Below are 21,749 nucleotides of genomic sequence, written 5' to 3'. Positions count from 1 at the left end.
CCCAATTCTCGTGGCGGGATGGACGCCGTTAATTTGTTCAACACTTTGATTTTCGCCTCCTCCTAGATTACTCAGGTAGGAATTTTATTTTCTTCCTGTTTGGAGTTACTCTGGGTAGGGATCCAAGGCATTCTACAAGCTGCGGGGATGGAGCTTGGTTATGCAAAATAATCGTCATACTGGTGTGTCCTGTTGGAAAACCATACAATATTCATGCCGAAGCTCCAAATTACACCTTGTAGTAACAAATCCGAGAATTTCATCGGCGCTCGGCGATGTGACTTGTCCAAATTGCCACGATATGGCACACAGTACAGAACACGCTGTAGAACGAAAAACTCTAGATTCTCTCACCGAGCTTCCGATTCTTTATTCCACTGCCCGAAACCCAGGATTGCCGCGATAAATCCACCTGAATCGGTGCTATTGCAAGGCGCAGTTTTGCTCTTGCGAGTCACATACGCAACTGAAGTCAGAGCGGTCATTAACAGCCATGGGCTGGTATTACGGAGGGAAACTGTTGCCTAGACTGAAAGGTGACGATCTGTGGATATGACACAGCAAAGCCGTGAAACTGCTTGGGTTGTGACGTCCGAACCTTGTCATTATGATCATGCTACGTTTGTCTGTCAGCCTGGGGTGGCGTGGTTCAAATACTATGCACTTCCGGACAGGCAGGTACCTGTGTTCCTGCCTTGGTATTTTTAAGCCACATATGGCGGTGCAGTGGCGCGTGCAGCCAGTTCGTAGTTCGGAACCGGAGAAACGAACATCCAGGTTAGGGCTTGGATAGGCTTGGCAGGCGCTAGCTGGTGCAAGTCGCGTAACGGGCGGTCTCCAGGGGCGCAGGGGTAAAGCTGGTCATAATGGCGCCGCCTAGGTTATTTTGGGAATTGCTTTGATTGCCCTTGGGCTGGCTCGTCGCGTTTGCTGCATCGCGATATTGAGTGGCAAGGACAATCGTTATCGCTGGTTAGGACTGGGGAGAGGAGGGGTTTTATCTCTGCCGCTTACAGTACTAGGTTATGTATGCAAGAGCTGTGCGGAGTAGTCCATAGTCAGGCAATGTTTCGGCACTTCCCGCCGATTAATTGTTCAGGACTTCAGGTTGCCAGGAGACGCAGGGAGTATCAGCCGCCGTTGGGAGAAGCCGTCCTTGGGGGCGCGTACTGAGCCATTCAGCTTCGCCTCTGCGGTCTTGGAGAAATCTGTCATTGTTTGCGGCGCGGTCACACCATTCTAGATGAAGTTTCCCAGCCCAATACGCGGTTGATTGGCGTTTAATCATCCGACCGCTGTGATTTACTACCACCAATATCGGCGGCAAACAGCACCGGCACACTCAATTGAGCAGAGAAAAACTCGCTGTGGAAGACACTTGACGATCTAAACACGACCTGCGAAGGCTTCCAACGACAGGGGTTCCAACCGATTTTTGATGAGTCGCCGCGGCAAATTATTACTAAGCAAATCTACTAGCCCAAATAAGGGTAGTGCTAGTGGAGATTTAATTAGCTCCACGACCCAACTCAGGACCAGAACGAAACCTCCAGTCTCAAAGGTTCGGCGAGGCTGTGCTTTAGGAACCTGGTAACATCGCCCGCCGCAGAAAAAATGCCCAGAAAAATTGCCCCCCAGCCGTTGGTTTATGATGAGGACAATCCCTCTTGATACATGAACCCTAAATATCTCACTTCAGAGTAACACTTTACTCTTCGCAACATCCCTGCCGTAGCGGATGGAATTGGCCGCACGTCGCTTATTGCCCTATATTCGCCAGCATCATGGCGAATCTTCAACTTCCTGCGATCACGGTCGACACAGACTCGTTACCGGAACGAAATGCAGAGAATGACCCAAGCACTCCCTCAAACCAGACGGCCGACCCACAGCACTTGAGCCCGACGTCGGCCGTTTCTCACGATGCAGCATCGCTTCCGCCTGCCAGCAGAGATGGCAGCTTGCTGTTCGCCGGGTCTTCGTCTCGAGCATCAACATGGGATTCCGTGACTCTTCGGGAGCGCTCAATCTCCATCACCTCATCAAATCCGACCCTCGTCCCTCCGTCCAGGAAAAGCTCCTCCACTCCGTTTGATTCCTTCAAGCCTTCCTATGACGATGTACCACTTTCTGAGGCCTTGAAACCAGATCCACGGTATGAGAAGGATTTCATTGTCGATGACAATGTGTTCGCCTTCTCTCCGGGCCAGCTCAACAAGATGCTGAACCCTAAGTCATTGGCTGCGTTTTATGCCCTCGGAGGGTTGGAGGGTTTGTCGATTGGCTTGCGCACCCATTTGACTGCCGGTCTTTCCCTGGACGAGACCAGTTTGCCGGGACGAGTCACCTTCGAAGCGGCCACCCGGGTTCTTCACTCGCACGACGACAAGGGCAAGTCGATCGAGCCAGTGGCAGAGAACGGTGATGATTCCAATGCTGCGCCATCAGGCGAGCCGTATTGCGATCGGATACGAGTCTTTGGTCGCAATAAATTAGCGGAGCGCAAGACCAAAGGGTTCCTGGAACTCTTTTGGGCTGCATACAACGATCGAATCATTATGCTTCTGACCGGCGCTGCAATTATTTCCTTATCGCTGGGCCTCTATGAGGCTTTGAGTGGCGGCTCGAAAGTGGACTGGATCGAGGGCGTCGCCATCGTCGTAGCCATTCTCATTGTGACGCTTGTCACGGCCGCGAATGATTGGCAAAAAGAGAGACAATTTGCAAAACTCAATCGACGGGTATGTTATGTCACTTGGCCACGCAGGATAGACTTGAGCTAACGCAACCACAGAAAGAGGCTCGCGATGTCAAGGTCACTCGTTCCGGCCAAGAAATCATGATTTCTATTCACGATGTCCTGGTCGGCGACATCTTGCATCTCGAACCAGGTGATGCGCCAGCAGCCGACGGCATTCTGATTTCTGGTCACGGAATCAAGTGCGATGAGTCGTCTGCAACCGGTGAATCGGATCAGATGAAGAAGACTCCGGCTCAGGAAGTATGGCAGCAAATGATTGATGGCACGGCTACAAAAAAACTTGATCCTTTTATCATCTCTGGCAGCAAGGTCCTTGAGGGCGTTGGTACTTGTTTGGTTACTAGCGTCGGTCCCTATTCCTCGTACGGACGGATCATGTCTTCGTTGCAGACGGAACCCGAAGCCACTCCTCTTCAAGTCAAACTCGGAAAGCTGGCATCAGCCATCGGATGGCTAGGGTCATCGTAAGTACCACATCGGGCGGTCTATGGATGCGAGTTTGCGCTAACAATGACAGTGCCGCTGGTATTCTCTTTCTGGTCCTTTTGATTCGGTTCCTCGCCCAGCTTCCGAGCAATGATGCATCCCCGGCAGTCAAGGGTCAGGAATTTATGGATATCTTGATTGTCGCGGTGACTGTAATCGTGGTCGCAATTCCTGGTAAGTCCCCTCTCGTGGTTCGACAAATTCGCCGATGCTAACAAGACGTTCAGAGGGTCTTCCATTGGCCGTCACTCTGGCCTTGGCGTTCGCTACAACACGCATGGTCAAAGAAAACAACCTTGTTCGAGTCCTGCGAGCATGTGAGACCATGGGCAATGCGACTGTCATTTGCTCGGATAAAACTGGGACGCTCACCCAGAACAAAATGTCGGTTGTGGCGGGCACGTGGTCCCGTGAGGACAGGTTCAATCAATTGCCTCTGGACGATAAGGAAACAGCGCCGACGACAACCGTCTCCGAAGTTTTCAAGCGCTATTCCAGTGCTATCAGGAGTCTCATCATCAGGAGCATTGCTCTGAATTCGACGGCCTTCGAGGATGATCAAAACGGCACAAAAGAGTTCGTCGGAAGCAAGACCGAAGTCGCGCTCTTGCAACTCGCGAAGGATCACCTGGGTATGAACGTGCGTGAAGAGCGGGCAAATGCGGAAGTGGTTCAGATTTTCCCATTTGATTCCGCTCGGAAATGCATGGGTGTCGTGTATCGTGAACCTGCTGTCGGCTTCCGGTTCCTTGTCAAGGGCGCATCGGAGATTTTGCTGGAATCCGCCACGTCAATCATGTCTACTTCGTCTGAGGGAAGCTATATCGACACCACTCCGCTCACAAGTGCCGATCGTGAGTCTATCTCAGCCACGATCGACGATTACGCACGGCGGTCTCTTCGCACGATCGGAATGGTGTATCAGGACTTCCCCAGCTGGCCACCACCGGGTAGTCAGCGTCTCGAGGAGGATGCGTCTGCCGCCACCTTTGAGAGCGTGTTCAACAACATGACATGGATTGGCGTTGTGGGTATCCAAGACCCACTCCGGCCTGAGGTTCCTGGCGCCATCAGCAAGTGCCATGGCGCTGGCGTTAAGGTCAAAATGGTCACCGGAGATAACGTCAAGACGGCGACAGCCATTGCGGAGAGTTGTGGCATCAAAACTGAAGACGGCATTGTCATGGAGGGTCCAAAGTTCCGGCAGCTGACGGAAAAGGAGTTGGATGAAGTAGTTCCACGCCTTCAGGTCCTGGCACGCTCTTCACCTGACGATAAGCGGATTCTCGTCGAGCGGCTCAAGGCACTCGGGGAGACTGTCGCTGTCACTGGTGATGGTACCAATGATGGGCCTGCCCTCAAAACCGCCGACGTCGGCTTCTCTATGGGCATCGCTGGAACCGAGGTTGCTAAGGAGGCCAGTTCAATCATTCTTTTGGATGATAATTTCAAATCCATCGTCACTGCGATCGCTTGGGGTCGAGCCGTCAACGATGCTGTGGCCAAATTCCTCCAGTTTCAAGTCACCGTCAACATCACTGCTGTCGTTCTCACCTTTGTGACTGCGGTCTACAGCAGCTCCAACGAAAGTATCCTCACAGCGGTTCAGCTGCTGTGGGTCAACCTTATCATGGACACCTTTGCCGCATTGGCCCTGGCTACCGATGGACCGACGGAGAAAATCCTCAATCAGAAGCCGTCTCCAAAGAGCGCCCCTCTGTTCACCATGAACATGTGGAAGATGATCATCGGGCAGACCATTTATCAACTTGCGGTCACCTTCGCATTGTACTTTGCGGGCGACTCATTCCTGGGCCCGATTCTCGACCAGGATGATCCAGAGCGGCGCGAGGAACAGCTGGGCACGATTGTCTTCAATACTTTTGTCTGGATGCAGATCTTCAACGAGTTCAACAACCGGCGATTGGACAATCACCTTAACATTTTCGAGGGCATGTTCAAGAACTACTGGTTCATGGGCATTAACTTGCTCATGGTGGGCGGCCAGATCCTGATTATCTTCGTTGGAGGCGTTGCCCTGCACGTCGTGCCACTCACTGGTGCACAATGGGGCATCTGTTTGCTTTGCGCTGTCTGCTGCATGCCTTGGGCCGTTATCCTGCGACTTATTCCGGACGAGTATTTTGCGGTTGTTTTCAACTTTGTTGTCGGCAATATCGCTCGCGTGTTGCGTCCAATCGCCAAGATCCTTGCGCCGTTCGTCCATGCGGCGAGCCGGGTTTGCCGCGCTCTCTGGCACGGTGTCAAATACGCTTTCACCCGTCCTTTCCGCAAGAAGCAGGCTGGCTCATTTGCCGGACAGCCCAATGCGGATGAGGAAACGGGAGAGCTTCCTCTGTCAAGGCGCTCTGGCGACAAACAGAAGGAGCCGGAGTTACCAATCTCTCAACCCCCTCCCATTACGGTCACTTCGGTGTAAATAGACTTTGTTTGGCGTTTGATGTTTGATCTGTACTTTTACGACACGATTTGCATGTTGTTTTTGATGGCTCAGCGGCGTTTTGTCTGGTTTCTTCTGTTTTATGTCTGGAGTTGTGTGGGTTGGCATCGGTTGGCTCTTTGCGTATTCATATACCTATAGACGATCTTTGCACGGAGCATCGTTGGTGGGGCATGAAATCTTTCGACTCAAATAGACTCATTCAATTCAGAATCAGTGTACGAGTATAATATGACCTGGAAGTTTGACTCTTTTTGTCTGTTTCCGTTTCGAACTCTAGCAGTCGTGTACGGACTTGCCCTCTCTGTTTTGAGAGTTAGTAGGGCATTAAACTGTTGGTATCTGCCTCAGGCATCTAGTCACCCGCAACGCCCGCTCCACCGCAGCCCGCCGCTAGCCCGCCTCCGCTGTCAGCCTGCTGTGTCGATGGCGGATTTGACATTTTAACTCCTTGTTTGTGCTAAACTGGGTTCTTATCCAGCTCTCCAGAATCCTACGTCTAACATTACCGGAATTGAGTCCTGGGTTCTAGTCTCTCGCAAGCATCATCCCGACTGCCCCGCCATACGGCACTGCTCCACGGACCTATCACCCCGAACCGCTAGGCTGTCAACAACCTCGAACAAGAGTCATTGCCCTCAATCAAAGCCGCCTACGCCGCAATTTCCCTCAGGACGGACTTGACACCATAAGCCCGGACCACCCGAAAGAACAGAGGGGGTACTTCGGTCCGGAAAAAAAAAAAAAAAAAGAAGTAAATCGCCATGTCGCAAATAAACTACCGCACGATTAACGTCGACGTCCTCGATCCCGAGTCTTCCGTCAACTTCCCTCTCGACACCCTTCTCCCGGGCAACCTCCCACCTCCGACCAACGCCAGCGGTGCTGCCAATGTTGCCTCGTCGGTCCGGCAACTTCTCCGGAGCGGGGACCCTGAGGGTGCCCTGCGATATGTGCTAGATACCGCGCCGCTCTCTGGCGACGCGCAGGCCAAGGAGATCCATCTCGCGACTGTCATTGAGGTTCTCCAGGGTATCCGGCAGGGGGAGATGACAAGGGTTCTGGAAAGTGTGTGTTCCGGTGAAGGTGGCGCCGAGCGTGCAGATTGCTTGATGAAGTATATGTAGGTCAACTTTTCTTGCCCCAGGAAGACTTGTCTATGACGTTGTCACTAATTGGGGTCATTCTGGAAAAGTTACAAGGGTATGGCCTCGCCTGGCGGTGCCAGCGGGAGTGGTGCGCAGTCTCCCGCCCGGAAAGGTGTCTCGCCGCAGCCCACCGGTGCAGGGTTCTCTCAAATTCAACCGCGCAACTTTGGCGAGGGCGGTGCGGGCCAGCAGATGAGCGTCTTGCTCAGTTGGCATGAGAAATTGGTCGAGTTGACCGGCTACGGATCGATTGTTCGTGTCATGACGGATCGGCGGACAGTGTGACTTACGAAATGATATCAACTGGGTGCTTGTAGATTGACAATATTTCTATTTCTTTTGCTCCGTTTTGTAGAGGCATTTCAATGCTGATGGATTGAGCCATGGCTTTATTTTCCTGACTACGACGGCTCAAAGCTTCCACCCCCCAAGATATCCTTGAGATTAACTTCCCCGCTGCCTCGCGGCAAGGGTTTCGACTGCCCCTCGCCCTCTTTCCACCCAATCATGAAGATGATCCGGAACGTCGCCGGGATGCTGCCCCCGTCGGGGATCAGCGCACCTTCTTCTTTGTGCAGCTCGCGGTAGATGGCCTCGTTGGCCAGCAGGACATCCCTGGAGAGCGATCCGCGCTGCAGGATCGCATTGCCCTCGCCCATGGCCTGCAGATCCTGCATCAGAGCAAAAGTATGCGGATACTCGACGACAATATCCTCGACGTCGACTGTCAACATCTTGAATCCGGCCCGGTTCAGCAGACCACCGACATCCCGCACGTCGGCCAGCGGGGAGATGTGCGGGCTGACGCCGCCGCGACGCTCGATGTCGGCTAGTTGTAGTGACGACCGCAGCTCAAAAAGCGTGTCGCCGCCAAACATGGCCGCGATGAACGGACAGTCGGGCTTGAGGATATTGTTCACCTGGGCCAGTACAGAGGGCAGGTCGTTGATCCAGTGGAGAGAAAGAGAGGAAAAGACCGCGTCAAAGGTGTTGGCGTCGTAGGGCAGGCTTTCCAGGTCTGGGATCACATCCCGCTGAATGGAGATTTCCTTATTGAACGGCAGGTCTTCATCTCGGTAAAGCAATGCATGCGAAGTGTCCACGCAGGTGATTTTCTCGATCCGCGTCGACAACGGCGGAGACGTTTCTACGGCTGGATCCGGGTTTGGCGCCGTCAGAGCGCGCGCGATCTGGCAGCTATTCGCGCCGAGGTCGAGGACGCTGGGAAATGTTCGTTTGATGTCCTAATCAAACCAATCCGTTAGACATTGACTTGTTTCGGCTGGTCTTAAGAGGAAGCGCACAAGTAATCGTTCGCATAAACGTCGAGCAATCTCATCCTTGAGATAGTCGACCTTGCGGCTTTCTTCCACATTTCTGGCCGCTCGGTCCTTTTGTAGATGCTTCACTTTTCGATTGAATACCTCTAGTGTCGGCCTTCCAGGAGTTTGGACCGCATAGTTGCGGCGCAAGATGGTACCGACTTTCGTTGTTGACGGCCGCCCGCGGGGCCCGGCGCTGGCGAAAAATAGTCGTAGGAACATGGCGGGGGACTCGGAAGACGGGAATTGTAAAAATTGTTCCTACATTGTCATTGCTAGAAGCTTGGTCGTGGGCCGGGGGGGACGGAGAATGAAGGGAGCAAGACAAGGCAGGACTTCCATCGCCCGTCAAACTTGACGCGCTCCGGTTCCACAGCAAACAAGCTTCACTGCTTCACGAGCTTTAGCTTCGGACTGTTGATTTTCGCAACCTCTCGTTTTATTGCGCATACGTCTGCGATTGCACTCTCGACTGCGAATATCAGCCAGACGAAGCGACCATAATAGAACTTCTCTCACCGACGAGAGACTCGCTTTTGAACAGCTCGAGCGGACCCGCGCAACAACTTTAGCACCAAATTACCAGCGCCGACCAAAAGATGCGGACAATATAGATCTCACTCGCCTGTCACTCTCAGCATGTCGCGTCCGTTTCCTTACACATATATCTCTTGCCCCTGTTCCGAGCTGCGGGCCCCTGACCCGTCGCATCGCGCGTCGCGGGACTTGTCCGGACGTAGCAGATCGCCGTCCAAGTCGCAGGCTCAAGACGAAGAAGCAAACAAGCCCGCAGCGGACGAGGACGAGGATGAGGAACCGACATTCAACCCGCGATCGGCGCGCGCAAACTACTCGTTATACCCGCCAGAACAGCTTCTCTACTGCGAAGACTGCCACCAGATCAAATGCCCGCGATGCATCACGGAGGAGATTGTATGCTGGTACTGCCCGAATTGTCTCTTCGAGACGCCGAGCAGTATGGTTCGGAGTGAGGGCAATAGGTATGAGTTTCAGGGACTGAAGACTATAGCGATCAACTTGCTAAATGGCTGTTCTCTGTAGATGTGCTCGGAATTGCTTCAATTGCCCCGTCTGCACAGCACCATTGACAGTCACGACACTCGAAAGTACAGCTGACAGCTCCGGCCAGCAAGGGCCGTGGATTTTGGCCTGCGGATACTGCATGTGGACGACGCTAGACGTCGGCATCCAATTCCACAAGCCAACAAACATTCGATCCCAACTGGCAAAGATCTACGAAGAAGCCTCGGGCAATGTGAAAAGATTGTCCAAATTGGGCAGCGAGCTCAAATCTCCTCCATCCACGATGTCTTCGGGCGAGAGGACAGACAGCCCTGACTGGGATGATAAGACTCCGCGCACCGAGACGCCAACACCCCAGACCCAGGAGCAAGTGGAGTTGGATCCTCACACAAGATTTGCTGCATTGAAGCGATTCTACTCGAAACAGATTGAGGAGTCCTCCGTGTCAGCCACGGATCCTTTCTCGTCAGACTTTGGGGCGGTCTTCTCGTCCCCCAGCGCATTGAACCGAATCATGTCCATCTATGCGTCCTCGACACATCTCTACGGTGGCGGCCGGAAAGCCAAATCGAAACCGCCCATCATGCGCGAAGCGCTGACGCCGGCGGAGGGACTCAAGATCGCGTCCGCGGAAAAGGACCGAGCCATCATCGAGCAAATTCACTCCCACGAGGTAACCTGGGATGACATCCTATCCACGGAGCAGCGAGCGTTCCAGTCCCCCGATGCGCGCCTCGTTGACGATCTGCGGCCGCTACCGGTCTTGCTGCGGACGAAGCGGTCCAAGCGGTGCAAGTCCTGCAAGCACATTCTTGTAAAACCCGAAGTCAAGCCGGCATCGACACGATTCCGGATCCGCCTCATTGCTCTGAGCTACATTCCGCTCACGACCATCCGGCCGCTGAATTTCACCCCCCTGCCCGGCCAGACAGTGTCTGCGACATCCGCGCTACAGATCAACATGGAGGCGCTGGCGCCACAGCGACCAATCCAGTACCTCCTGACCCTCAAGAACCACATGTTCGACCCTGTACGGGTGACGCTCGCCACGCCCTCCGTGACTCCAGGTCGCGTGCAGTCCAAGGTGACCATCCTCTGCCCGCAGTTTGACATTGGCGCAAACAGCGACGTGTGGGACGAAGCACTCCAGAGCGGGTCCACAACCGGCATTTCGGCGACATCCGCGTTATCGAAAACCGCCGGGGCGAGCCCTGGCGAAAAAGTCGCCGAGGCAGGCAAGGTTTGGGACAAGGGGCGGAACTGGACCACCGTGGTTGTGGAAGTGGTTCCCGGCACGCTCCCGGGCACATCACCATACGGAATGAGCAGTGATCAGGCCAAAGACGATGAACCACTAGAAGAGGATGAGGACCTCCTCGAAATTCCCGTCTTTGTCCGGCTCGAATGGGACTCGGACAGTCACATGGACTCTGACCACCACCATCATCATCATCATCATCAATCTGACAAGCGCCACGGTCGGGACAAGAGTACTGACGAGGGTTCGGACAAACCGGAGGCGGCCACGCGGGAATTGGCTTATTGGATGGTTCTGGGCGTAGGGAGGATTTCGAGCAAGGTTATTTGATTTGCCTTGATTCGAGAGATGTTTGTAGAGGTTAGATCACGAAATGATGATAGTACAGTACCTAATGCCAGTCACCGATTCCATCGTACATACCGGTGGCTTTCACCTTGATGTCGCTTCACATCACCCAAAGCGATAGGATTCCGTTTCATGAAACAATTGAAGAGTAATATTGGCTTCTCTACATTCCCATCATGATCCTATCATGGCACCAAGTAATAAAAAGATAATTCCCCAGCTTAAAACTTTGTATTTTTTACGACAGAGTAAACAACACAGTCATGACAACTCCTCTAGTAATCAGCGATGCTGCTCTGAGGGAATTCGAACACGACGTTGCGGCCCGTCAATCGTCGGTAGACCTCGCTGTAGGCATCCAGACGGTGGTCGACGCCACCACGCTCCTTCTCATCCAGGATGACCTTGATGATCTTGCTGCCATCCTCCTTGGTGCGGACGCGCTTGCCGACAATCTCAACGGGGTAGACGATATCGGACAGGATCGCGTCGTGGACGGCGGTCAGAGTGCGCGAGCGAGGACGCTTCTGCTTCAGGGTGTTGCGCGACCGGGCCGAGCGCTTGGGACGAGGCAGGATGCGCCGCGAGGCAATGAAGATCACATGGCGGTCCGAGAACTTCTTCTCAAGCTCCCGCGTCAACCTGTGGGGACGCCATCAGCATGGATTGATCGAGGAAACTTGTAGTATTGGGTATTTTTCGTACCGCTGCTGGATCTTGTGGAAGCCCTGCAGGAGAGGAACGGGGACGAAGATGGCAATGGCCTTCTTGCCGTGGCCGACCTCGATCTGCATCAAAAAATCGCCTCGTTAGCTTGGACATTGCAATTGTGACCCCTGCCACGTAGGCAATGTAGAAAACAAGCATTATTATGCCCATAGGCTATGCAATCGACATGTGCCCGGAAACATCACACAATTCGACTCAACAACGCCCGAGTAGAATTTGACACAGGCCGGAACACATCGCCATATATTCATTCGTAGCCGCGTAAAATTGCGTAAAACAAGAAGCAAGGACCAATCCTACCTCTCGAGCAGAGACGAACTGCAGAGGACGCAGGCTAGCCTTCAGGTCCTGGGTGTTGTTCTCCAGATCGTACAGAGCATTGGCGATCGAGGTCTCCAGCTCCGAGGGGCTCTGTCGCGACGGCGAGTTCGCGGCGATCTTGTTGAGGGAAGCCATGTTTGCGACGGTCGGCAGCCTGCCCGCTGCTTCTTCCTTCTGTTTCTTTGAACGGGGGAGAACGAGTGGGAAAGGAAGAACCTGGCAGCGCACACACACACACAAGCTAAACTTTCCGTTCGAGTTGTGCGGTTGGGGTTTTCGTGTGAAATTCGCCAATCTTGGCCGCGCACTCGCTTAGCCGTGACCCGCTAAACCTAATATGGTTAGTATATGACAAAATAGGAAAGGCGGCTCCCGTGACTTGGCCAGTTGGCCGCAACATCAGCAATCGTGGATTCATCGGGGTATCAAATCCTCAATTTTCTGAAAATCTAGAAAGGAAAACAAATGGCATATAGCTATCAAGATCACGCGATACAGTAATATTTGGTCAGAGGAAAAATAGCAAGTACTATGCATCAATAGCGCACTGACACGGACCAAAGACTACAAGTTCTCCGACGCCGACACAGCCCAAAATGGCAAACGTACGCAAGGCACAAAGAACTCAATCCAGCTAAACACCATACAGGACACACAAATCCGGACTAGCAGCTGCAGCCTGCGTTTGCTGCTGCCGCACCGCGATCGCCCAGGTTGATCCTTGACTCGTCTCCTGATCGCCCGGCTCCCAGCGATGTTTGACCCCCAACTCCACTGCGGTTCCCTTTCAAACTGCTCTCCGGGATGGCATTCGCAATCGCCGTGAACACTTCGGTGACATTGTGGCCCGTCTTCGCACTAGTTTCGAAGAAGAGTAGACCCTCTTCCTCTGCGTAGGTGCTTGCTTCCCGCGTTGAGACCTTGCGTCCATCTGCCGGCGCACCTTCTTGGTCCTCACTGTCGGCTGTCCCAGCCTCATCGCCCCCTTCCGCATCAGGCCCAGGAGCGCCCGTGTCGGTGGCGGCCTCGGCGGTATTGTTATCGCCGTTCCCATCGTTTGTCAGGTCAAGCTTGTTGCCCACGAGCGCAATTACGATTCCAGGACTAGCCTGCCGTTGCAACTCCGCCACCCAATGCTTGGCCTTTACCAGGGACGATGGCTTGGTCAGGTCATAGACGACCAGCGCGGCTTGGGCATTGCGGTAGTACATGGGCGCCAGCGAAGCAAATCGCTCCTGGCCAGCAGTATCCCAGATTTCGAACTTGATCGTCCGCGTAGGTAGCGAACATTTTTGCGTCAGGAAAGCAGCTGTACACGAAATCCAGTCAGCTGATGGCTTCCCAAACAACGAGGCTCAGTCCGTGCGAGTGGGAGGGGAGGCCGTGGACAGCATTGCGGGGGCGAACAGATGTACATTGTCACAACGTAGGATGGAAAATTATCGAGTCAGAGAAAACAACGTACCGCCAATCGTGGGCTCTTTGTTTTCCTGGAAGTCATTGTTGACGAAGCGAAGGACCAGTGATGACTACATTGCAGTCACGCTCATCAGTCGATGCCCAAACGAGGGATACAGCTTGGGGGAACTTCGGCGCGACACCCCGATTGGTAACATCGCCTCTCTGGTACATACCTTTCCCACTGCTGCTTCGCCCAGTAATACGAGCTTGACACTGCTGCTCGGTTTGGGTGCCGTGCCCGTTGATTCCGACATGTTCAGCGAATCGAATAGATCGTGACTTCGAGGTCCAGTGAATCAAGTCCTAAAATATCACACCCCGGCGTGCTGTAGAAATGTGGTCCCTCTCGGTACACGTTTCTAGGGTTCTAACGGCGCACAAGTTCAAAAGATGCCGACAGCCAAATCAGATGGCGCAGGACGGACAAATGGCGCTCGGTGCTACTTGTAACTCTCCGCGATAAACAACGCGGAGTCCGATATGCGCGGAATCAAACACGTATATTGAATGACCTGTTCCTGGCAGCAAAGACGACACAAAGATGCCAATCGAAGAAAGCTAAAACCGACTGGCAGAATGGGGTGCTGTCTGATGAATGGAAGAGAGGTCAACGGCATGCCGTCGTCCTACCTGGGGCAGTTAACCATATTTGGTTTAGTGTAGTTTGTGCCTTTTCGCAAGCCGCCAGCAGCTCCGGCCGTTTGGGCTGTTGGCCATCGCAGGTTGAGTCAGCTGTGCGGAGCATCCGGAACGATACTTGTTACTCGGTCTCTGGCTTGCGAATGCTGCGATGATCAAGTCACTCTAGTGGTAACGGAAGTTGCTGCATTTCAAATACTATCCGTACTTGCAGGAAGCGAATGGAGAATGTTGACAGGATGAGAACGCCGTGCCCAACAAGCAATAGGAATTATTATTTTGGACTGTCTATGAGTAACAACAGCTGAATCCGTCAGTAGTAGGTACCAGCCCAACTGACGAGAAAGCCCAAATCTTTGTCTATCATGATACATGCCGTGCCAGATTAAACATAGTAAAGCAGTGGCATAGGACGCGGGACCAGCCACGGAAGCTTGGAACAGCTCAGGTCCCATTCCTTGGGCCGCTGCCGTATTGTACATGTGTATCCTCCAGAAAACAAAGAGGGTGACCGCGAAGTCAGACAGCTCTATGTCTTGGTATCTTCGATGCTCGCCGTACCAACCCATCCCGTCTATAATCGAACGCCGGAAAAACCCACAAACCCCCGCAAGTAGTAAAAGAAAAACAGGCCCGTCATCCTGCATGAGAAACCCGTAACTCCAAGTGCGTCGAAGGACGCCGCCAAGAGTGGAGCCGGAAATCACGATATTACAGTGATTGGCAGGAAAGACGGCAAATTAAAAAGGTGTATGTCTGTAAAACCGAGCGACGAAAGGGAAACCTGTAGGGCGGGGTTAGCACGACGGAACAGGTTCAAATGCGTCGGCCGTGTTTTTGACTCACAGTAGAAACACAATCACGAAACAATCATTCAAACGAACGCTTCAAGCGCCAGTCTAGAGCGTCGAGGGCACCATTCTGAGCTGGTACCGTCGAGATTCCGTAGAGAGGGAAACTCGACTGCAAAGATTCATGGCTTCAACAATTCCGTAAGCTTAGCGCGTCGTCGGCGGCGGTGGTGGAGCACCGGGCTTCTTGACGCCTGTTGTGTCGTAGGCACCACGGCCCATGTTGGTAGCGGACAGATCCCGAAGAATCATGGCGGACCCCTTCATGACGGTACGGTCAGCCAAATATCCCTTGCGAGTAGAGGAATGCTCGAGGATGGGAAGGTTCGACGAGAGAAGACTTGCTGCGTGGATCAAGGAGGATGGAAGGCATCGGGGACTCACTCTTTTATATGCTCTGAAAGATGCACAACGATCCAGGCGACCCAGAAGGCCAGAACGAGGATCCACACGGATTGGGACCGGGGACGGACGGAGACCCGGTAGGCAAACGGTCAGTGCAACGAGCAGGGGTTCCTGACGATCAGAAACAGCGCCACCCGGACGAGAGTTGGGCTTCCGGTGCTTTCTGAGGCGGATGCAGGGCCAAATCAAGCAAGCGTTGTCGATGGGCCACTGGAGCTTTTTAAACTTTTGGCACCAGATCTTGCAGTCCCGTCAAAAAAAAAGGCCGGGTTGCTCTCGGCAGTGCTTAGCGTTCAGGCAAGAATGTGACGGCAATCCAGTCCAGGCACCCGGCAGAGAGTATCCGATTGTAAAGATGGCAGCCAAAGGTGGATCCCAGGGATGATGAGACCTGAGGAGCTGCTGGATTTTATAGGGAGCAGTAAAGGGATAGGTGAGGGTATCCGCAGGATGAGTTTATCGGCGTTTGGACGGCGATCTAGGGCCAGCAAACACGATCCGGCCAGGTATGCAGGCACGGAGGCGACACAGAACACAAGGGATTGGTTCCGGGACGGCGGATGTGATACAGAAGAAGGACCGCTTCACAGACCCGAATGATCAAGTCGATGTATCGAACGGGGGGCTCGATTGCGAGGATTAATAGCTCGATTATTAGCAAACAAGGGAGAGTCCGAATATGAGAGGCGACAAATCGGAACGGTAAACTGTATCCCGGGAGCTCCAGACGCAAAAGAGAAAGTAATAAAACAGACAACAGAAAGGGAAGCAAAGACGTAAGAGAAGGACTGGATTATTTCTTTTCTTTTTGTTCTTTTTTTTTTTTAATCGGGTTTTTGGCTTTTTCAACTCGAAAACAGGGGGAAGGTTGGTAGATATATCGCCTTTTTTTTTTTTTTTGTGTTTCAAGCAATTTACCCATTTGACTTTGCTTATCCCGAATAGTTCGGTTGACTAGAAACCCAGATTGGTGCGTTACGGCGCGGTAAATTCAGCCAAGGAGCTTCGACTTTTGGGCCAGTTGGGTTAGCTTGGGGGGAAGATGAGACCATTTCCAGGGACAATCGGTCTGACCCGGGGGACAGGAACGCAGGCAACGGTTGAGCTTCTCTGTTGGCCGGATTGGCGGATTCGCTTTCCTGACGGCTGCGCTTAGCCGATTGTCGACTAGCGCCAGCGCGAGTGGGTTGTAAGATTTCTACTGTACGGGGAATAGCCTATATTCCAGTGAGCTTCCTGAATGGAATTGGCTTGTGATCTTAGGTTACGATTAGCTCGCCCCAACGGTCTTCCCGACTCTCCCGGCAGCGCCGGGCTTCTGCTAGCCTGTGAGTGGCTTATCCGATGCTCTCTTGGTTGTTGGCTCATTTGGAAAACTAATTTACTCCGTACATTCAGTTTGAGTTTAACGAGGACATAATCTCTGTCTCCCGGACTCGTATGGCACTCGTACAGCGGACACTTTGGAGCTGTAACGGAGAGGAACAGCCGGCCGCGGTCCAGTTGACTTCTTGACCCGCCCCCGGCCCCCTTTAGCGTCGCCTCGCGTGGCAGTCCGTCATCCACTTCCAGGACTAAGGCGTCCCACAATGCGAGCCCCATAAAATGTATGTTATGATCTCCGGGATTCCTCCGGGCTCCACGGCGCGCCTACGAGTAAGAGACTTTTTTTTTTCGACGGAACAATTACTTCTTTGGACTCGTTGAAAAGTAACGATAAATAAAGGAACAGGTCAGGCAGGAAAAAAAAAAAAGTCGCAGAGATTTCCTGCAGCCCCCTCAGCCTCGTCGGGGGCCGCAATTAAACAAAGACACGGTTGATTGCCGCCACGAATCTGTTTAGGACTTGGTTGCTTCGTGCTGAATGTCCGATCTGATCCAAGTCAAAAATGACTGACATCGGCCCAGGATGGGCTGATGTGCGGCTGCATCGTGCATCGTGCAGGCTGCAGGCTCCAGCCCTAGGTTGGGAGCCGAGCGCTTGAACGACACTCTGTAGCCTAACCCCAGTTCTGGTTATCCCATCCCTGTCCGGTGGAAACGGGGAATACGTTTGATACGGAGAAAGCATGTTTCCATACAAAGCAGTACACGTATGGGTCCGTAAATACATGACTCATCCCGGTTTGAACGTTAGCAAAACTCAGCGACCTTCCCTTCAGGGGAAGGATTTACGGTACAGGAACGTGGTGATACCGTAGGGAGACTGGAGTGGAAGCAGTCTCATCACATCGGTGTTCAAGCATTACGTACTGCATAGAAACAAAAAAAAAAATTGTTCCTGCGAGAAGGTAGTTCACCTTGCTCTCTCGTGGCTGGGAGGATTCGAAATTTGGCCAACCCCCGAGGGATTTCACAGCAACAGCCAAAGTAACGACCAGGGATGGACAAACAGGTCTTGTATTGTCCAATAACGTGTCCGTACATACGGAGACCCCCGTACGGAGCCGTATGGTAAGTTACTTATTATTGCTCCATCTTTGGCTCTAATTTAGTCAGTTGCCTATTTTGGCACGGACTAAAGTTTTCGAAACTTTTTCTAGAACATCCCTGCAACAGCCGCGTCCCGTCCACATCCACCGTTTGTCCGTCTTGGCCCCCCGATTTCGAGCTGCAAATTGGTTCAGCCGTTAACGGCCACCCCGTCTTGCAGATATCTCGTATCCGTATCTCTGCGAGGTGCATACTACCATGTGCACAGAGTACGAGCAGACTGTAGGGCGTGAAGCAGAAATACTTCACGGACGATTATGAGCGCCTTTTTTTTTGTCCTCTGTTGCTCCGCCGTAATTCCGACAATCCGTAGGGAGCCCTGACGGAGGATTCTTCCTGGATCATCGCCAGTAGTGACTCCGCCACGCTCAACGAATTTGCTCAAGAGCAAAGGAATGGGCTTCCCGGCTGGAGCTTTTCTGTGGATTTTATTGATCCATTTCCGCCGATCCGGAAAGCGGAAACCCTACCCTATTCCGCGCTTGAGAATCAGCGGACAGCGGAGCCCGCTGCCCGAGGGCCAGAAGTGGGCTCCTAAACGGCGGCGCCAACCCGTCGCCGAATACCCTGAGACTTGCGAAAGAAACGCACCGGTGCGGACCAGTTCCATGGACAACCACACCTGCCAAACTCGCGTGGTTCTCCATCGCTGATCAGGAACATCTTTTTCATTGGTTGGTGCGGCGAATCTGTGGCTCCCTGCAGGCAGATTCTAATGGATTGGACTGATGACCTCATGGGCAGTTGACGGTTGTTGTTGTTGTTTGAGGCCCTGGTGCGAGGTAAAATGGCTGGAAGTAGCCCAAATTGCATACGTCAAGACCAGCAACACAATCCTGGACATTGCCATTTTGGCCATGCTCATGTCATGAGATCGGCCGGGTGGCCTTGGTTAAAATACTTCGGCGGTCGTCGGATAACGGTTATAGTGATAACCTGACCATTAATTATCGCAATATCGCACGGTCCATGTTACATGGCCGAGTATTTTCTGAAAATGGAGGGCTCCATTCCGACGGGTACGCTACTCCTAAGGCTCCTGCTTGGTATGGAGGAAGCTCGACAAAGCCTCGACGCCTGTAACATTTGTGCAGCACGGACGCAGGTAGCCACACTGCCACAAGAAAAGTCTGGGCTCAACCCTCCGAAGAACTCAATCCTGTCCCGACTGTTGCATTAAATCTTTGCGTTCGGGGCTTTTCAAGCAAAATCTGTATTGGATTTCACAGCTTCTGCAGGACAATTGGTCCCAGAGAGGAAGTAAGGTCTGTCGAGGCAACGGGGAAGTGATCCGGATTCCGAACCAAACAGCTCAGTTCCAAGACCCAACACCTTGGCTCGCTACTGGTAACTTCCAAGTTTCGCTAGCCGGATTGGGAAAGGCCCCAGAATGAAGTTCCTGCATTCTGCAGCAGGACCCATTGCCTTGCGTGCCCCACTCACCTTATGCAGGCGGATGATGCTCGGCTCGCTGCTTCTGGAACCATGGGACGGCCACAGGCTTGACCGTTTTCGATCTCAACTCCAGCTCTGTTTGGAACGTAGGCTATCTGCTCAAGGAGAAGGTCCCTTTGCAAGTTGCCGTGTTTGAAAAACCATTGTCCCGAAATGGTCCACAGTCTGTGAATCTCGAGCTTACAAAGCGAAGGACCTCGGATGCTTCGGGAGCGCGATGGTCTAGAACAATGCGGCTTACGCACTCGGCTCGTTGGAGTCGGTTAACCTAACTTTAAATCATTTCTTCTTCTTCAACATTTTGTCTTCAAACTTTCGTCAAGACTCACAATTGGCATGTGACCCGTTCTTAGAAGAATAGCCCAGGTCAATTAGACGCTCTTATTCGCCGGGCATACACCATCACACAACTGCGACTTGTAGATGACCTGTACTGAGGACGGAGTAGATACCTTGAGCTGCTCACATAGGTTATCTTTCAAAAGCCAATGCTTGCTCCCAGGGGTCCAAGGTTCACGCCACCAGCGATCGACGGAGGCTGAAGTCTACCGGGCCATTGGGTTTCCCTGCAGAATGGATATCGGGTCCCGGTAGGAGCTCGGAGCGCAGCGTCCGGTACGTAGCGTTTGGCTAGAGTTCCATCCGTATGGGAACAACCAAGACCTCGGTTACCTATCAATAGGAACTTGAGAGGGCAGATGGGCAGGAGCGAGGTTTGGCTGGACTCTGAAGTTTGGTCTCTGTATCCGCAGTTCCGCGAAACCTAACCTAGCCTGCGGAGGATCTCGTCGGAAGTTCGGAGCCGGCGGTGTTGATCGCCGTCAGCCTATAGCTACGAAGTACGAAGCAGTTGACAGCTCAGAAAGCCTAGTCCGTACTGAGACCTGGGACTACCCAGCAGCCTGGTTGATGGGATGCTTAGCATCAAAGTTTATGATGGTGTCGCCACTCTCGAATCTCTATACCGCACAGTCCACAGACATGATTGGAACCAAGAACCGTTTCGACCAGCAAACGGAACGAGTCGCCAGTCGGGACAACCCCAAACACCAAGGAACATGTATCTGGCGATGTCATGCAATCACCTGGTCTTGTTAACTGTATGGTATGCCATTTCAAACTAATCCATCGTTAGCCATGTCTCCGTTCACTGCTACATCGAAGAGAGTCAGCATACCTGTTCATTAGTCTGACAAATCAGGACTTTTGGTGTCCTGTCTGAGGAATTGGTGATGTCAACGACCGTTGCATCACCAGCACCTGGCCCCAATGCATTCTTCTGGTCATCGAGGCAAAATCCCAAACAGCCACATTGCGCCGTGATTGCACGACGGAGCAAGGCACTCTGTTCCCCGATACCTCCCGCAAAGACGAGTGCGTCGACCTGGCCATGCAGTTTGACAAAGTAGCTACCTACAAACCCGACAATGCGATCCACGACAATGTCAAAGGCTAGTCGATGGTTCTCAGTCGGCGGGTTCTCGACAGCAATCTCAGAAAAGTTCGTGGTCCCGGTCAGAGCCTTCCAGCCAGACTTCTTGTTCAATATCTCCTCTGCCTGCGTTGACACTCAGTAATGCGAGGATTGCAGAGCATGAGGATCTTCCTTACAGTGCTAATATGCATTTCGCTGGTACTTGCCGGGCTCAAACTACATGCATTGTTGGTGTAGTGGAAAACCAAACTGGGATCGATATCTCCGCTGCGAGTGGCACCGGGCAGACCAGAAAGTGGTGTGAGGCCCATCCTGAGAGAAGTCAGTCCTACAATCGCATCTAATGTCAACAATGAACTCTTACGAAGTATCAATAGATTTTCCCTCCTTGATGGCGCAAATTGATGCGCCGCTGCCGATATGCATCACAATCAGGTTCGTCTTCTCCTGCGGTTTTCCAAAATACTCGGCCACCGAGCGAAGGATGAACGAGTAGCTGATCCCATGGAAGCCGTACTTTCGCAGTCCGCCCCGCTTCGCAACATCCTGGTCGATGGGGTACGTGCGAACATGTTTGGGAAGAGTCTTGTGAAACGCAGAATCGAAATATGTGATATTTGGGATCTTTGGATACTCTTGTCTACAAGTCCGAACGATTTCAAGTGCGCGGAAATTGTGTCTGCAAAAAAAAAAAAATAAAGTCCCTTACATCAGTGGAACAGCCCTGACATGGACGAAAGGGGCCAACCTACAGCGGCGCCAACGCCTCAATAGCTTCCAACTGGTGCAGATTCTCGTCATTGATTTCAATCGAATCCGCGTAATCACCTCCGTGAACCACTCGGTGGCAGATACATGCCAGGTCCTCCGAGTTGACCACCTCGGAGATTCCCGGATCGGACATGCATCGCTGGAGCAGATACTTGAAAGCCTCGGGCGGAGTATCTAGTTTCTTTTTGATTGTTTCTTTCTTGGTCGTCGAGTTGGTCTTGTATTTGAGGGTTTGCGGTGGTGCGGTAATGCCCGACACTTGCGCGTCGACGATAACTTTTGGTGGTTTGTCCAAGGTGTAGAAAGTCACCTTGACGGACGACGAACCCGCGTTGACGGAGAGGATTGATTTTGCCATGAT

General features: G+C 52.8%; 8 protein-coding genes across 8 annotated transcripts; 3 read left to right on the top strand and 5 right to left on the bottom strand.

The window, feature by feature from the left end:
- Positions 1 to 1,784: 1,784 nt before the first annotated feature.
- Positions 1,785 to 5,687, top strand: VTN49DRAFT_2226 (uncharacterized protein; the record flags this gene model as incomplete). The annotated part of the gene is made up of 4 exons (XM_069409928.1): positions 1,785 to 2,741; positions 2,795 to 3,225; positions 3,279 to 3,421; positions 3,475 to 5,687. The coding sequence occupies 4 exons, from the start codon at positions 1,785 to 1,787 to the stop codon at positions 5,685 to 5,687; spliced, it is 3,744 nt and encodes a 1,247-aa protein (XP_069268784.1).
- A 785-nt stretch (positions 5,688 to 6,472) lies between these two features.
- On the top strand, positions 6,473 to 7,141 carry VTN49DRAFT_2225 (uncharacterized protein; the record flags this gene model as incomplete). Its single annotated transcript, XM_069409927.1, has 2 exons — positions 6,473 to 6,831; positions 6,904 to 7,141. The coding sequence occupies 2 exons, from the start codon at positions 6,473 to 6,475 to the stop codon at positions 7,139 to 7,141; spliced, it is 597 nt and encodes a 198-aa protein (XP_069268783.1).
- A 116-nt stretch (positions 7,142 to 7,257) lies between these two features.
- VTN49DRAFT_2224 (uncharacterized protein) lies at positions 7,258 to 8,400 on the bottom strand (the record flags this gene model as incomplete). The annotated part of the gene is made up of 2 exons (XM_069409926.1): positions 7,258 to 8,100; positions 8,161 to 8,400. 2 exons carry the CDS (start codon positions 8,398 to 8,400, stop codon positions 7,258 to 7,260), a joined length of 1,083 nt encoding a protein of 360 aa, XP_069268782.1.
- Positions 8,401 to 8,817: 417 nt separating this feature from the next.
- Positions 8,818 to 10,810, top strand: VTN49DRAFT_2223 (uncharacterized protein; the record flags this gene model as incomplete). Its single annotated transcript, XM_069409925.1, has 2 exons — positions 8,818 to 9,179; positions 9,241 to 10,810. The coding sequence occupies 2 exons, from the start codon at positions 8,818 to 8,820 to the stop codon at positions 10,808 to 10,810; spliced, it is 1,932 nt and encodes a 643-aa protein (XP_069268781.1).
- Positions 10,811 to 11,103: 293 nt separating this feature from the next.
- Positions 11,104 to 12,013, bottom strand: VTN49DRAFT_2222 (40S ribosomal protein eS7; the record flags this gene model as incomplete). The annotated part of the gene is made up of 3 exons (XM_069409924.1): positions 11,104 to 11,470; positions 11,534 to 11,616; positions 11,858 to 12,013. The coding sequence occupies 3 exons, from the start codon at positions 12,011 to 12,013 to the stop codon at positions 11,104 to 11,106; spliced, it is 606 nt and encodes a 201-aa protein (XP_069268780.1).
- A 530-nt stretch (positions 12,014 to 12,543) lies between these two features.
- VTN49DRAFT_2221 (uncharacterized protein) lies at positions 12,544 to 13,593 on the bottom strand (the record flags this gene model as incomplete). Its single annotated transcript, XM_069409923.1, has 3 exons — positions 12,544 to 13,187; positions 13,344 to 13,407; positions 13,513 to 13,593. The coding sequence occupies 3 exons, from the start codon at positions 13,591 to 13,593 to the stop codon at positions 12,544 to 12,546; spliced, it is 789 nt and encodes a 262-aa protein (XP_069268779.1).
- A 1,383-nt stretch (positions 13,594 to 14,976) lies between these two features.
- Positions 14,977 to 18,399, bottom strand: VTN49DRAFT_2220 (uncharacterized protein; the record flags this gene model as incomplete). Its single annotated transcript, XM_069409922.1, has 3 exons — positions 14,977 to 15,345; positions 18,198 to 18,294; positions 18,350 to 18,399. 3 exons carry the CDS (start codon positions 18,397 to 18,399, stop codon positions 14,977 to 14,979), a joined length of 516 nt encoding a protein of 171 aa, XP_069268778.1.
- Positions 18,400 to 20,263: 1,864 nt separating this feature from the next.
- On the bottom strand, positions 20,264 to 21,746 carry VTN49DRAFT_2219 (uncharacterized protein; the record flags this gene model as incomplete). Its single annotated transcript, XM_069409920.1, has 5 exons — positions 20,264 to 20,302; positions 20,360 to 20,740; positions 20,794 to 20,929; positions 20,982 to 21,296; positions 21,370 to 21,746. The coding sequence occupies 5 exons, from the start codon at positions 21,744 to 21,746 to the stop codon at positions 20,264 to 20,266; spliced, it is 1,248 nt and encodes a 415-aa protein (XP_069268777.1).
- Between the last annotated feature and the right edge of the window lie 3 nt (positions 21,747 to 21,749).

The sequence above is a fragment of the Thermomyces lanuginosus genome (assembly GCF_041956635.1).
Source record: "Thermomyces lanuginosus strain ATCC 200065 unplaced genomic scaffold VTN49scaffold_27, whole genome shotgun sequence".
Lineage (NCBI taxonomy): Eukaryota > Fungi > Ascomycota > Eurotiomycetes > Eurotiales > Trichocomaceae > Thermomyces > Thermomyces lanuginosus.
The sequence above is the reverse complement of the archived record's forward strand: the minus strand, read 5'-3'. Positions and strand labels throughout refer to the sequence as shown.